This window comes from Zonotrichia albicollis, chromosome 5 (genome assembly GCF_047830755.1).
Source record: "Zonotrichia albicollis isolate bZonAlb1 chromosome 5, bZonAlb1.hap1, whole genome shotgun sequence".
NCBI classification, from domain to species: Eukaryota; Metazoa; Chordata; class Aves; order Passeriformes; family Passerellidae; genus Zonotrichia; species Zonotrichia albicollis.
In genome coordinates this window covers 28,449,364-28,464,319 of record NC_133823.1, presented here as the reverse complement: position 1 = coordinate 28,464,319, position 14,956 = coordinate 28,449,364, and the positions used below count along the sequence as shown (strand labels likewise).

The 14,956-nt window shown below is 35.9% G+C and overlaps 1 protein-coding gene across 1 annotated transcript in view; it reads left to right on the top strand.

Annotated features, from left to right (window-relative positions):
* The window catches only part of PDGFC (platelet derived growth factor C), a 122,252-nt gene that overhangs the window by 59,954 nt on the left and 47,342 nt on the right, over positions 1 to 14,956 (top strand). The window contains exon 3 of the mRNA XM_074541177.1: positions 10,335 to 10,530. Within this exon, the coding sequence (XP_074397278.1) occupies positions 10,335 to 10,530 (196 nt within the window). The remainder of the gene's footprint in view (positions 1 to 10,334; positions 10,531 to 14,956) is intronic.

Sequence of the window (14,956 nt, the reverse complement as noted above, 5' to 3'; positions counted from 1 at the left end):
ATGTGATATGAACTTTGAATTCAACTTGTCCAAACTGCTCTTAAAAAGTGTAATTCTTTTCCTGTGAAATGAATAGTTCTACCTTTCTCCCCAAGGACTTCTAATGGCAATACAAACTGTCATCCAAAGCCCCTTCCAAATGTGTGTGAAGAGACTGGAAAGTGGTTTTCATTAAGTATTCTAACCTAGTTTACTGTTCAGCTTGGATAAATTATCAGGAAAGCAGGTCTTATTTATTGGTGGACAAATGGGTTTCTGCCTGTTTTCAGCTTCCTTTATCTACCTCTGTTGAGGTTGGGATTGAAGGCACTTGAGAGGATTGTTTCCACCCTGTGATATTACATACTTCTAACCAACTACACACCTGTAATCCCAGTGCTATCAATCAATTTTGGAAGCCTGTTCCACGGCCTCAGGTCAAATGCAGTGCTTTCCAGGGAGTGAGAGTCTGTCTGTACAGAAAGTTTTATTTTGTGGAAAAAATCCCAAATTATTTGTGAACAAATAAAATCATGAATTAACATGGGAAATAGGTGAGCATTGGCAGCTCTAGGGAATAATGCCTAAATCAGTGTATCAATATGTTTCTGAAGACTGCAGCACTGCATAGAACATTTTCAGTGGCATAAATTGTGACTGATGGTGCTTGGGCCCTGCTGTCAGCCCTCCTTAAAGACGCCTGCTACACTAGATTAGCAAAAGGCTCTTTTTGAAGTGTTTCTTACATAAAATACCATATGCCTATGGTATTTTATACACACTAGCCTATGGAATACAGGTCTCTTATGGGTACTCCATTATGCCATTATGGTCTTTGGAAAAATACAATGGTCACAGGAAAAAGAGGATGAATTGTTTGGAGTGTGATGTTATTGTTCTTCTGTCTTCCCTGAAGAGTAAGGACTGAATGACCAGTTAGGCTCGTACCACTTGCAATTACCTGAAAAGGAAAAGTGTTTTACTTATTTAGAGAGAATGGCAAGAGTTCTCTCCCTGAAGCTAGAAAATCTTTCTGTCCTGTGATAATTCTCATCAGTTTGTCTAAATATCAGATTCTTGTCATTGTGGTCTGTCTATAAAAGCAGTTTCTGATTTTCACATATGCACAAGTTCAATAGCCAGCAGGATCAGAGATGCATGATAACAGAGTTGTAAAAAGTATTAGTTCTCCATATGGTGTTTTTATACTCTACTAAACTTTCTCATTTTGTCCTTGCTGATCAACAGACTGTCTGCTGTACCTGGATTTGTGCTTCCTTTCTAAATTTCTTCCACACATGCAAATACTGTGAAGTGTTGCATGATTTAACCTTCCGTTCAAGGACATTAGAAATGAATGTTTCAATTTTGATTTTTACTGAGTTCTGTCTGCCTGAAGGTCTTCCAGTTCAATGACAGTTGCATTGCATTCATCTCTGCAGATCTGTATTGATAATACATGACTGCTTCCTGTGAAATCATCTTCTAGGAATCAAATTTTAATAAGGTGAAGACATAATATTATTCCAAAAGCTCTGTTTTAAAAGGCTAACACCAGATAAAATATTTTTTTGCTTAAATGGACATTAAAGATGTAACATTTTTGTGTCTCTGAATTTGGAAGTATAGTGTAGTCTAGTTAAGAAAATACATAAAGAGATGCCAAATTATTTCTTTATAATATTTTCTTTGTTTCTCTTGCCTTTTTAACACAATAATATGCTGGAGGTACATATTGTGTGTATGTGAGATATGCCTGGGACTTATCAGCTGGTTTTTGGAGTTTCCAGTAGCAATGTCACTTCTGTACTAAGAGTTTTGCTTAGGACCCGCTGCATTTTTGATAGTGAACTGAATGCCACATGGGCTTAATTCTTACAGTTACTCTTGCTGTGTAGGTAAAACTAGCCCTACATGGACTACATTCCTGCCTTCAGTTGGAGTGCACAAAGCCTTCAGCCTCTGGTTTCCTTTCATGTCCCCTCTTACAGGACTTCATCAGTGTAATTTTCTGGCTAAAAGTATTTACAGTAATGCTTTTCAATATGGTATTGGGTAGCCCTTTTTTTTTCAGAACTTGGACTATTACTGATGATCTTCATAAATGTTTGAATTGCATTATTTATAACATACTCTACTGTGTAAAGAAATAAAAAAAAATCCATACAAATAGCAAAACAATGCAAACAGCAAACCAAAGCATTTCAGGACTGGTGTTTCTAAAGATTAGGGTGATAGTTTTATCTTATTTTTTTTTTCTTTCCACCTCTTGAAACATGATCAGTCTAGGATTATTTTTTTCATTCTGAATAATACCTAAAATGAGAGAGAGCTGTTTAACATATTCCATATCCATGGAGTCTATTTATTCAGACTGAATTCCACATGGACCATGGATAATCTTTTTCCCAAATGTTTACTGGTATCTGCTCTTAACAAGTGCTGCACAATATAAACTGAAGGCACCATGAAGAAAAGGGGCATAATAAAATTAAGCCTTGCTTTTCAGCAAAGTCTGACTTAAGATCAAGAAGTTCAAGTTTCAAATTATTTGGGTTTTAAGGAATTTTTAAAGATTTTTTTTCTCTAAAGGACATGAATCACATGAATTTAAAAGCATATGAAGAGCCATAGCTAGTATTAAGAAATGAGCTACAAGTGGGTTTTAATATATGGCATTGAAACTAATGCTTTTAACAGAGATGAAAGGAAATCCAGTTTCATTTCACTGTTTTGTTGAAGTTATCTTCTTGCACTTGTAACCACTCTGTGCCTTGCACAGTCTGGAAAATCAGGGAAATACTGCTCTGTTTCCCTGTCCCTTCCTATCTCGGCTGGTATGTACAGCTTTCCAAGACAGGCTGGCTGATACTGTGTGGGCATGTGTGTGGTCTCCAGTACTAACAAAGCTAATTTTGGATGTAGCTTCTAAGCACTGTTGTAATAAAATTGAAAACAAACTGGAAGCACTGGGCTCGAACATTTATATGTGATTATTTTTATATTCACTCATGTTTCTGTTGTTGCTGTAGATACTATTTATAGTTGTACTTCCTGTTGATATTTGTTTACATGTCAGAATTAAATTATGTTTTTCAAAACTTTTCTAAATCAGTTCCCATAGGAAAAAAAGAAACAATTATTTTTAGTAACAGAACTGGAAAGATTACAGATTTGAAAGTACTAATATTTCTTCACCCAAACCTCCCAAACACGTAAGAGTTTAAAAATACTTTTTTTCCCCTTCTTTATAAAGTAAATAAATAACTTTGTTATCTCTTAGTAGATATTTATATCTCCAGCTGAGCAAACCTTTTCCTGGTTTCCTCGTTAACTGTGTTTGCTTCCTAGTCCCTCTCAGCATTAAAAGTTCCTGCAGGTCTTTTCTACTGAGATTTTTCATGTAGAGCAAGTTGTCCTTTTCCAAGGAGACATGCAGTTCCTTCTATCCCACGCCATTTAATCATGTGTTTGTAAAAACCTAAGTGAGTAGCTTTCAAAAGCCTTTCCCTTCCTGAGTTTTGTTACCATTCAGGACCACCTATTTTACCTGTTCACTGTTAAGGGAGACTGAACCTGATATTCTAGCCTTTCATGAGATGGAGCTGGAAAATGGATCCGTCCCTGCATACTGTTATGGTATGCTTTGGCTTCAACAGTTTTCAATTGAAATCATTTTGCAGAGAGGGACTTTTGAGTGGAGATTACCTAAAATGCTTCCCCCTTCAGTAGGGCAAGAGAAAATGGGAAAATATAAAAAATATTATTTAGCAGATTGATGCTCTGAAATATAGCAGAGAAGAAAAATGTTAAGAGTGGTCTTGTTGCAGGAAGATGAAGAAGTCATGGAGAGCTCATCTGTTGCAGAGTGAAGGCCAGGTATTTAGGCTGATAACATTTGTTTGCCCTGCATTTTGTTGATCATAGAGCAGTTTACTATCTGCCAGTCCCTCTCATGGTAGGGGGGGTGATCTACTCAGAATGATGGTTTACCTTCTTTTCCTTTTCCTCTCCTCTCTGTCTGTCTCTTTTCCACCCTTTCTTCATCTATTTTGTTGTGGCTTTGTTTTTGTCATTGCACTTTTAGGTACTGCTTTGGCATTCAGAGACCATACCCACATATGTAAATGAATTGGAAATAATTTAAAGTAAAAAAAAAAAAAAAAAAGGGAATGAACTATAATATAGTGCCTTTAAAACTTCTGAAATACTTTCTGCTGGACATTTGATATGCTTTCCTCTTTATAGCTTTGCACCTCCAGAAAAAAAAAAGTTATAATTGCGGATTATTTTGATAAATATAATAATAGCATTGGTTTTAGGAGTTCTCTTTCCTTAAGTGATGCCTCTTCTATCTAAGATGAACACTCAAGCTAAAGGACAGAGACAGGGAGAAATCCTTGACTAGAGACTCTTCTGTGGTGGTTACTGCATAATAATTTTACTAGGAAAAAAACAAGAGCCAAGAAAAAAACATGAGACAAGAAAAAAATGAAAAAAAAAAGGATGAGCTTGGTATTTATTTTATCCATAAGAGAAAAGAAGAATATTTATAATAACTTTAGCTGCTAATTTTTGTATAACAGACTACTTTGTTAATTTTTTAATGACTGGTGTATGTATTTGTCTTATGAATATGCAATTCACAATAATCCTATTTTTTCCAGGATAAAGAAAGCACATCATATTATTATCAGTCCACTATAAAGAAATTCTAACAGGTTTATGTATTTAGCACAGATGGAATTCCTTTCATATTCCAGTCAGCAGGGGCTTTAATATTGATGCCAGTGTAGCCAAGACTTTACCTGTGGACATTGGAATAAATGCTTATTGAAACACTCTACCATAACTACATCTTTGAGCTTGTGATAACAGCAAAAAGTTACCTCATCTAACATTTAGCAGTAGGAATTCTTTATCTTGGCTAAAATGTAGTATTTATCTAGTTTTAAAAGATATTGAGAAGTTCAGGACCAAGACTGCCTTCCAAAAGAATTCAGTCTGAAAAAAAGATCTCAAAAGAGGTTACTTTTAATGCAAGAAGATTTACTGTGCAGGAAAAAAGAAAAACCCGCAACAAAAACCAGCCAACCAACCAACCAAAAAAGAAACCTACCAAGAAAACCCTACCAAAAAACCAGCCCTGTTTAATTGCCATTCTCTTCTTTGAGCAGAAGCCAGAGTACTAGGCAAAGTGCTGGCAGAATACTTGAAGGTTATAAAGTATGAGCTTGTAAAGTAAAAGTATAAATTCATTTCTGTTTCTTGATGCAATTTGGAATCAAAAATGTTTGTTACTTTCTGATTAGTCATTATTATCTTCTGCAGGACATTAAATCACACAGCTGTGTGGAAACTTTATTAAATGTATTACTGCAGTTCCATGCTCTGTCACCCATTGATGTCTTCCCCCCTCCATCCCTCTGTCCTGCCTTTCTTTTTCTTCCTTTTGTCCTTCCCTTTTGGGCCAGCTGCCAAAACGGAGGGTTCCTGAAGATCAATTAGAGAACTTTTTCTTCTCTGCTCACTTCATCTGTGTTCAGTCTTTAACATAATGTGAAAGGCAGAAAGAGCTTTAACCAGCAGTCAAATAGTGTATGATATTCAGTGCCCAAGGTAACAGTACAAGTTTGTACTCAAAATAGTAACTGAAGAAAAAAGGAATAGGTTAATTTGTAGGATTTAAAAAAAGCAAATACAGTTTTTCTATACATTCATCTTGAGTTGTGTGAACTAGAATGTTTTCACATCTTTCCAAGTGTGTGAGTTAAGTATGTGTCAGAGGGAGGAGTAATGTAAACAAAATGTAATATTTATCTTACATGTTCCTACTTTCTTACTTTATATCCATATGATACTTTAAAAATTGAATTTTCAAATTTGGGGTAGCATGTAACTGTGCAAATTATCAGATTTCTAGTTTGAGGTTTAATTTATCATGCTGTGATGTTGACAGATCACGTGTGTGTGTACTGAGGGTAGTGTTCATCTCTCTAATTTCTTTCTGATACTTGAAGAATCACGTCAAGACTTAAAATAGGTAGCTGTATCATAGAAGCAAGTGAAAATGGAAAATTCACAGAAGATCCAACTCAAGAAATGTATCCCAGGAAAGCTGCAGTCCACATTGCTTAGGGAAGCTCTCTTGGGAGATACAGCAAATCAGTATTAACCTTTCTTTTTTTTAGTCATCATCAACTGGAAAAGTTGATGATGAAAGCAAACCCTGTGAGCTTCAAAAACATCTCTTGTTCCACTTGAGGCAAAAGTTTGGGAAGAGTAGACTGCTTGCTTAGTTAGGTTGAGCACTGTCTGGATGGCCAGGCTTGAAGGCTCAGCTGTTGGGCGGCAGGCAGTGATGGACAGTGAGGAGCCTGGGCTTGTTTTGTTTGAGAAAGAGAAGTTTTGAGGCAGCCATAGCAGGCCCCCTGTTGCCTGAAGAATAGTTGCAAGGGATGACAAGGTAAACTCCAGGTGATACGAGAATGAATCCTGAAAAAACCCCAAAAACCAACAAAAAACCCCCACCAAAACCAGCAACAATAAAAATACCCAAAACCAAACAAAAAACCCAACAACAAAAAATAACCCCAATCCCCAAAAAAACCAAAGACCCATCAACCAACTCCCCTTTACCTCCCCAAAAAAACCAAAACAAATAAACAAAAAAACCCCACAAAACTAACAAAAGAATCACAGCTAAAAAATTGCAGCTTGAGAGGATCAAATTTAATATTAGGAAAAAATATCTAAAAACATCTCACCTAGAGAGGCAGTGCAGCAATGGAACAAGTTATCCCAAGGCACTTTGGAGTCTCCATGGGTGAGGGGCTTTGGACATTGTCCAGAAAATGCAATCCTCCAATGACTGAGCTGCTCTGGTGTGAGCAGAAGTTGGGACTGGGGTTCTCCAGAGGTCTCTGCATAGCAGCATTTGTATGACTTTGAATGACTTTGCCCTGATAGCCTTTTTATGTGCAAACAATGTAGAACAGAGGTATTTGTCTTCAATTTTCTGCCAATAACAGATGATTTTCAAATTTTTCTTTTTTGCCTAGCAAAAAGAGTTAAATTTCTTTTGACTGTTGTATTCAAATAATAGCTAAGAATTGCCTGGAGGCAACTGAATCAGAGACAGGTCAGAAAGAGGTACCCCTGCATGGCTTGAGTTACTGCTTTTGAAAGCAGGCTTAGTGCTTCTTGAAATTCTGGTGAAAGAGGAAGAAATAGGATGTTATGTTAGTTTTTAAAGAATTTCTAATATAGAGTCTGTTTCTGTACAGATGGGTGTGTTGTAAAAATTATATGGGAATGCTGTCTGGAAATCCTTTCAATTAATTAAAAAACCCTGTTTCCCTCTCAAGTTCTGTGGTAATGACCAAATAGTTACTGGCACTTTTTTTTTCTCAGTTTTATAACAGAAAATTCATGAACTGCAACATTTCTGTATATCTGAAAAATTTCTAATGTTTATTGGTAAATATTTGGAGTTCAGACTTTTTTATATTTGGATTTGGTTTTATTTTTTTAAAGCAGTGATAACCATACAATATGCTAATATTAATTCTGAAGGCCTAAAAGTTGTTTTTCATAATTTAGGGCTATCAGATGAAATTAACCAAATAATACATATTAAGATTGTGTGATAGCAGTACTATTGATTACCAACTATGATTAGTTGTCCTGTTGTGGAAAAAGTGTTGTTTTAACAAAGGGATTTAAAAACTAATTTTTCCAGTACCGTGGCCTTTTAAGTGAATCAGTGCTGAGGTCATTATTCCACCCATGGTGCTCCTCTCTTCTTCCACAGTTCCTCTTCTGTCTCCTGAACTGCATGCAATTTGTCGGAGTTTTAGCCATGACCCTTGCTAAAATGTGGAGATTACAATGTACTAAGAAAGAGGTATTTGCTATATTTAAAAAGTGTCAGTGCTGATCTTTGTGAAATGTGTTGTGCCCATGGGGGAAGAGACTTACTTTGAAGTAGGCAGGAATGAGCTTGTCTAGTCGGTGGGTTTAATTTCAGTTTACAGTGGCATCTACTGATCTGTTTGGTGATACTGTGGTTTTTCATCTGCATTTCTACATGGGTGGAAGGGGTTAGGCACTGCCGTGCTCTCAGAATGCCTGGAATCTTGTAATTTTCAGGGGCAGACTTTTTGCACTGATGGATGTATAAATCTGGTGATAGCATCTTATACCACTTCAAAGACGACTGTAGCGACTCATTCTTCAACTTCAGGCTGTGTTAAGTGTGTGCTGTCCTTTCCTAATAAGTGTAACTGTGTCGTATCTCTAGGTCAGCCCAGGGATTTTTCCTCTCTAGTGTGACTCATTTCCAGGACTTTCTCCTGAAGTTGATCTCAGTTGCTCATCATCTGCTGAAGCTTTTTACTGAAGATGCAAATGCATTGTTCTGGTCCTTGTCTATCCCTATTTTCCCAGTTGTCTCCTCGCTGAGGTGGTGCCTCAATCTTCACCTAAACTGATGCTTCAGAGGTTTTCAATGCTGTTTGTACAGTTATAATTTTTTCTATTTCCCTTTTTTTTTTTTTTTTTGACGGTGGAGGGACATCAGGATGAGCATGGGGAAGATGGTTGCTCATAGAAGGGCAGACAGCCCACAACAACTATGTTTATAGATTTGGAGTTCTGCAGCTGACTGCTGTGAATCTGAGTGAGCTTGCTACTGCCTTTTTAGTGTAACTTGGACTGATTTATACCTAGAATAAAGCTGAGAATTGCAAAGTCATTCCACAAAGATCAAAAACCATAGTCTCATTTTAGCCATGCACAGGTAGCTGGGCTTTTCACAGTCTAGTCAAAAGCAATTTTCAGACCATGCATAAACTCAGTAGAAAAAAGCTAGAGTTTTGAAGTACACTGGTACAAATTTTGTGGAGCAGATAAAAAGGAATATTGCTGCTTATCTGAAGAGAAATAACAAGCTTCGTTCTCCAGTGACAGCAATTACTTGTCTTTGTAGTCATACAAAATAATTCTTTTGTAAGAGAAGAAATTCCACTGTGCGAAAACAAATATTTGAAATGGAGCAAGTGGTGTGTGTGGAAATTTGATATGTTCATGTAACACTGTTGTGTATAAAGCAAATAGATATTTTTCCGTTACAAATGGAAGAGCTTGAAGGTACTGGAGATGAAGTTCACTAAATAATGGATATGTCTTCATTCCTTTCCCCTTTTTTATTGACTTCTCATTCATGATACTGGACTATTTACAGTCCTTACTTGCAGTGCTGTTATTATCAGTGCCCTGATGATGCAAAAGAAAACGCTTTTTAATATGTTGTGGTATATATAATGGTTTGTATTTCTGTTTGTGTTTGTAAGGACAAAAAGTACCACTAAGTATAATGTCATCAGATACCACACTTTGACATGTTTATCTGAAATGGTGATCCTTTGAATGCTTTGGAAATAGCACTCTGGTGCACTAATCTCTGGGAAAGTAATTTTTATTATTGTTGGCTCCTGTGTTTAGCAAGCAGCTCTCAGCTGACAGACTGTACATTATACAAAAATGTTTGTGACTCAGCTAACAAAAACCCAATGAAGTATCTAAATTAGGAATTCTGGTTTCATGCTTTTTTTTTATTATTACTGCATGCTGTCCTCTCTTACTGCAGTCAGTCCTTTGCAAGTGTATGTGGATGTTGGCAAGACCACACTCCATTAGCTTGATATAAGCAGCTATTCTACTTAAAAGAAAATTTGCCATTTTCATACCAAAAGTAGAAGGCACAAGTCCAGAATAATAGAAGGCAAAATTTCATCACACTTTAAATTATATTTAATTTTATATTGATTCTTTTAAAATAGCAATGTGTGTCTGTAGCCTTCTTTTCTTGCACTACAGTCATTTAGCTGCCAACCTTTATATATGGCTATATTGAGGTATACAATTGCAGTGTGTATTTTCATAGTAGACTGAAATATGTATGCCTTTTATAAATTTAAATGAATGTTCATGAGAATGCTGTTTATAAAGAAAAATCAGAAAAATCTAACTGAAAAAACCCCAATGAACAGCTGAAAAGAAAGTAATATAAAATCTACAGTATAAAACTACAACCTTATTTTGTTACAAAATTATTAATAGCTACCTCTGAGAATTCCTATAATTTACTGAGTGAAGTAACAATTTGACAATATACAGGTTTTAGAAAAACTCTTGTCTTGTTGCTATTATATGGACTTTTCAAGCCGAAATTTTTGCCAGAGGAAGAAAAGCAAACAAGAAAAGAACATCTTTATCCGTGCATACTGTGCTGACACTTTGGGAAAAGGAGGAGGAATGAGTATTGATGCCTCTGTTTTTTGTCCTTCCTGTAGGTGTGCAGGACCCTCACCATGAGAAGATAATTACTGTGACTACTAATGGGAGTATTCACAGCCCCAAGTTTCCACACACATACCCACGCAACACTGTGCTGGTGTGGAGATTGGTAGCACTTGATGAAAACGTATGGATACAACTTACTTTTGATGAAAGATTTGGGCTTGAGGACCCAGAAGATGACATTTGCAAGTAAGTTACTTTCCCTTTCACTTAGGAAATTCTGAAAGGATGTGATGGGAGATAAGAAAAAAAGTATTGCTTGAGTTTTGCAAAATTGACACTCGCATGTTAATTTATGTATGAAATGGATCTTTTAAAGTATTGGTTTATTATTTTATTTTATAGTGCTAGGGGAGGTTTTCATGCTTGAAAGCTCTGTGGTGCTCCCATTTTTACTTCTGCGTTCAGTATCTAGGCCATAGATATATTACAATACAAAAATGTGACATATTTAATCTCCCTCTCAAGTGATAGTTTTGACATCTGGGAAAATATTTTTGACGGAGTGTTAGAATGATAAATGTCTAATTTTTACAGAGTAAATTCTGGTGAGTAAGTTACCTGAAGGAGAATTCAGGTCATGACAAAAAGTACTACACTGCTGTTTAAGACACCCCCACACTCTACTCTACAATATTTTAATGGCCTTAAATTGTCAAGTTATCTATGAAAAACAGCACTTAAAGTACTGTGCTAATTGACATTCTTCAGTGGTACTGTTTTTCTCCTGACTTCAATAAGCATCTGCATGCTCCATCACTGGCAAAGGTTTCTGAAGGACTTGAGGAATCTCTGTTTCCTTCCAGGATTGTCAGCTGAAAGCTTTGCAATTTGGGAGAGAAACCGTTGTGACATAACAGGCATGAGCACAGATGTAGTTCTGAACCAAGCCATGTGGTTGATAAAGTTTTGGATGTTTGTGAGGCAGTAGAAATGATATTTCCTGTGGGAGGGTGAAAGGGGAGAGATCCTAAACTCTTGTATCCTATATTTGTCTGACATCTCAGCAACACATCATAAAAAGTCCTGATGTGTGAATAGTGGTACATTGTCTGGACTCTTCAGTAAATTAAACAAATTATGTTATTTAAATGGTATTTTCTCATTTGATTTCTTCCTGGAGAAGTACTTCACACAAGATTTTTGTTTCAAAGTAATTTTTTGGGTTGTTTTGTTTTTCTGGTTTGTTTGTTATTTTTGTGTGCATCATACACACATTTGACTTGATTCTTGTTTTCAGTTTTTCTAATTAACTGTTATTCCATTGGTTTTACATGTTGTATCAACTTTTGATAACAAATTTGAATTTTTTAGAGTTTTTAGAGGTTATTTTTGCACTTATCCTTAGTTTGGGAGAAGGTGTTTATAACAGATAGATAAATATCTTTTTCTCATAATTCTAAAGGAAATAATTACCAAGGCCATATCAGTACTATACTAACAACTATAAACATACATTTGCTTGAGTGAGTGCACTCCCTTCACACAATAAGTCTTTTCTTCAAGTAAAAACTTAGCTTGCTTTTTCTTTGCATATGGCAGAATAAAGTGGCAAGTAAAAGAAAATCCAGGTAGGGTGACTCATTCATCCACTTGGAAAAAGAGAAGAGAAGTTAAAATATTTTATAATATTATAACTAGAATAGTATTTTAATTGTGACAAGATTTATTTTAAGTAAACAAATGCTAAATACAAAAGGACTGACAAATTAAGAAAGAGTAGCAAGTCACTCAGAATCTTATCATGCCCATATTTGTGCAGGGATACCAGGAACTTGTAGGACTGCAATTCCTGATATGTGTCCTGCTAAAAAAATAATGGGCTTTTTGGCTCGGAAGATTAAAAGGAGATTTATATTTCTCTCTGGAAAAGATTTATATTTTTGATTTTAACTCTAGGATTCCTCTTAACTTAAATTTCAATAGCAAGTTCAGTAAAGGAAGAGAAATTGCACCTTGTTTGATGTAAAGGGAGTATAAATAACTAACAAGTTGAGGAAATCACTAAGAGACAGATTAAATATGTAAAATAATTCTACACAGGTCAAGGAAGTTACCAGTTACAGTAATATCTCGTTACGAGTTATGTCTTGCTTTCGTTACCCTTAAGGTTCCTAATAAAATTATTTATACTTCTTCCAATACTTTGTGTAGAAAAACTAAGGGTTTTTTATTGACTATATCCCACAGTACTTATTACTACACTGTGTTTCTGCCATCTTGAAACTCTCAAATTAGTGCTGTTGATGCAGAGTGCTCAACAATTTCTCCAAAAGCAAGTTTATATGACAAAGGACAGAATGAAACATCGTGAAATTTAATCTGTTATAATTCTATACTTTTAGCTCTGACATATGACTGAAACTATGTAAAAACTGCATCCAGGAAACATTAGACTTTCTATGCAGTGTACAGGGTGTATCAGGACATCATTTTCTCCCTTCTCTAATGTATGAGACAACATCATGAGTTACCTGCTGTGGTCATTGTCACAGTTTTCAGTCTCTCTACCTGTTTCTTAAGCTGCTCGTTCTGGGTAATGCCAGAACTTTCTCCATCATCTCTGCAGACTGTGGTGCCCTGTGGTGTCAGCTCATAGGGCCAATGAGAGAATGTTCTGGAGTATATCAGCTTAAGATAATTAGCGGTTTTTACATCTCCTAGTAATTCAAATACTGCTCATAATTTGGAGGAAAATGAAACTCAAACATATCCAGTTGTTGCAAGTGTTTTTTGTTTAAAATAGTGTGTGTTTAAAATAGTGTGACTAAAAAATGTCATAGATGTATCCTGAAGCTATGGCAATTTTTTTCCTGTACCTGACTTTGGATTTCTTCAAAGTCAGTTCTGACATTTCAGACTATTCAGTGAAGTCTTTTCATCTAGAGCAAATATCCCATTTTACAGACTTCTGCAGGTACCAGTCTAGGCTCTACTTCAAATATTTTCCCAAATGCAAATCAAAGTGGTCCTGCGTGGCTTTTTTTTCCACTCAGTTTTTACTTGCCATTCAACTTACAGTATTTACTAATGTAGAAAATTTTCTTTACAAAAAATTCTATGCTAAGGCCAGCCCTTCTGACTCAGCCTCATCTGTACTAAAGTGCACATTCTGCTAATCCTCAGCAGTCTTAAGCGTGATTGCTGTGTAAATTTAAATTATAGGGTTTTTAGAATAAAATTCTGGTATTTTGCCTGTATTTAACTAGGTGATTTTTATACTGGTTTACAATGGTGATGTACTTGAAATTCAGGCACATCATGTTTTCATTGCTTTAAAGATAGTCAATGCTTTTTGGTTTTCGTTTTCTTTTTTCACAATAGTTCTACTTCATCTGCAGTTCATCCTTCCTATGGACAAAATGTTAAGAATCCCACTGTGTCCTTTCCAAAGGGAACTACAACAAGCTCCACTTATTTTTGGAAACTAGATCCATACATGTGTCTAGAAGAGGTGTAGGTCATTTGGTTGACAGTAGGGATATATAAATCTCTGCAATATTACGGTAATTTCGGTTTCATACACTGTGTTTGATTTCAGTTGTGACTTGCAAAAGAAAAATGTTACAAGCAAAAAAATCCCCCTTCAAACCAGCCAAACAAAAAGGAGAAGGATGTAACTCTTGCGTGTTTTGTGCAGTACTGTTCACGTGATAAAAGTGGCAGTGAATTTCTAGCAGAGGCATTGCAAATTTGGATTGCGTACGCCTGCCCTTTCTGATGAAATGAAAATGCAGTTTTTCTGCTGTTGATATGGTAGCTGATATGACAGGTCATTATTTTCATGCTGGTATCCCCACAATCCTGTTTTAATCATAAAGCCATTAGATTCCTGTGCCAGACAGCTCCTATTGCCAGGGAGCTGCCATAACTCTTCTTGACCAAAAATTGACTTTTGCTCAGCTGTTGCTTGTTGTTCAAATTTGTTACTTTCTGTCAATAAGAACATGAAGTGATAACAGCTTTATGATTAACTCCTCTGTGACAGGAGGACATAGATTTAGCTTTCTTCCAGCAAGAGCACAGATATTACACTTGACCTTGAAGGGAAGTCTGATGATGTGAGTTGGATGGAGCATTACAGTGCAAGGCACGAATAGGAAAGGGAGAGGAAAAAATCTTTCTTCCATCAGGAGCATGTCTCAAACTTGCTCTCTCCCTGTGCATGGAGTGGCTCTAGTTGTTCATCTGAGTAGTGGTTGCAGCTGTTCTTTCTAATCATCTGATGATTACAGTCTGAATTTTATTAGATATAATAAAACACAGAAATGTGTCACAAATCCAAAGTGCAATTACTGTAGATAAGATGATAAGAATAAAATGCATGAGTAAAAGGCTGTGGAACTAACTGATAGTAGAATGATAAATACCATTTTAGCAACATCTTCATTTCAGGATGGTTACACTAATTTCCAACTCTCTTTAGGCCTCTAGTAATTTAAATTATCAACTATAGTTTGTTTAGGGGGAAGAGAGGCTTTTAGCAACTGCAAATGTGAGTCTGTTCATTTACATGTGTAAGTAAAGCATTAACCTATAATATTCTGAAGGAGACTTAAAAAGCTTGTCTGCTTGATATGTGTAATTTGTGGAACTTTTTCCTGCAGAAAATTAG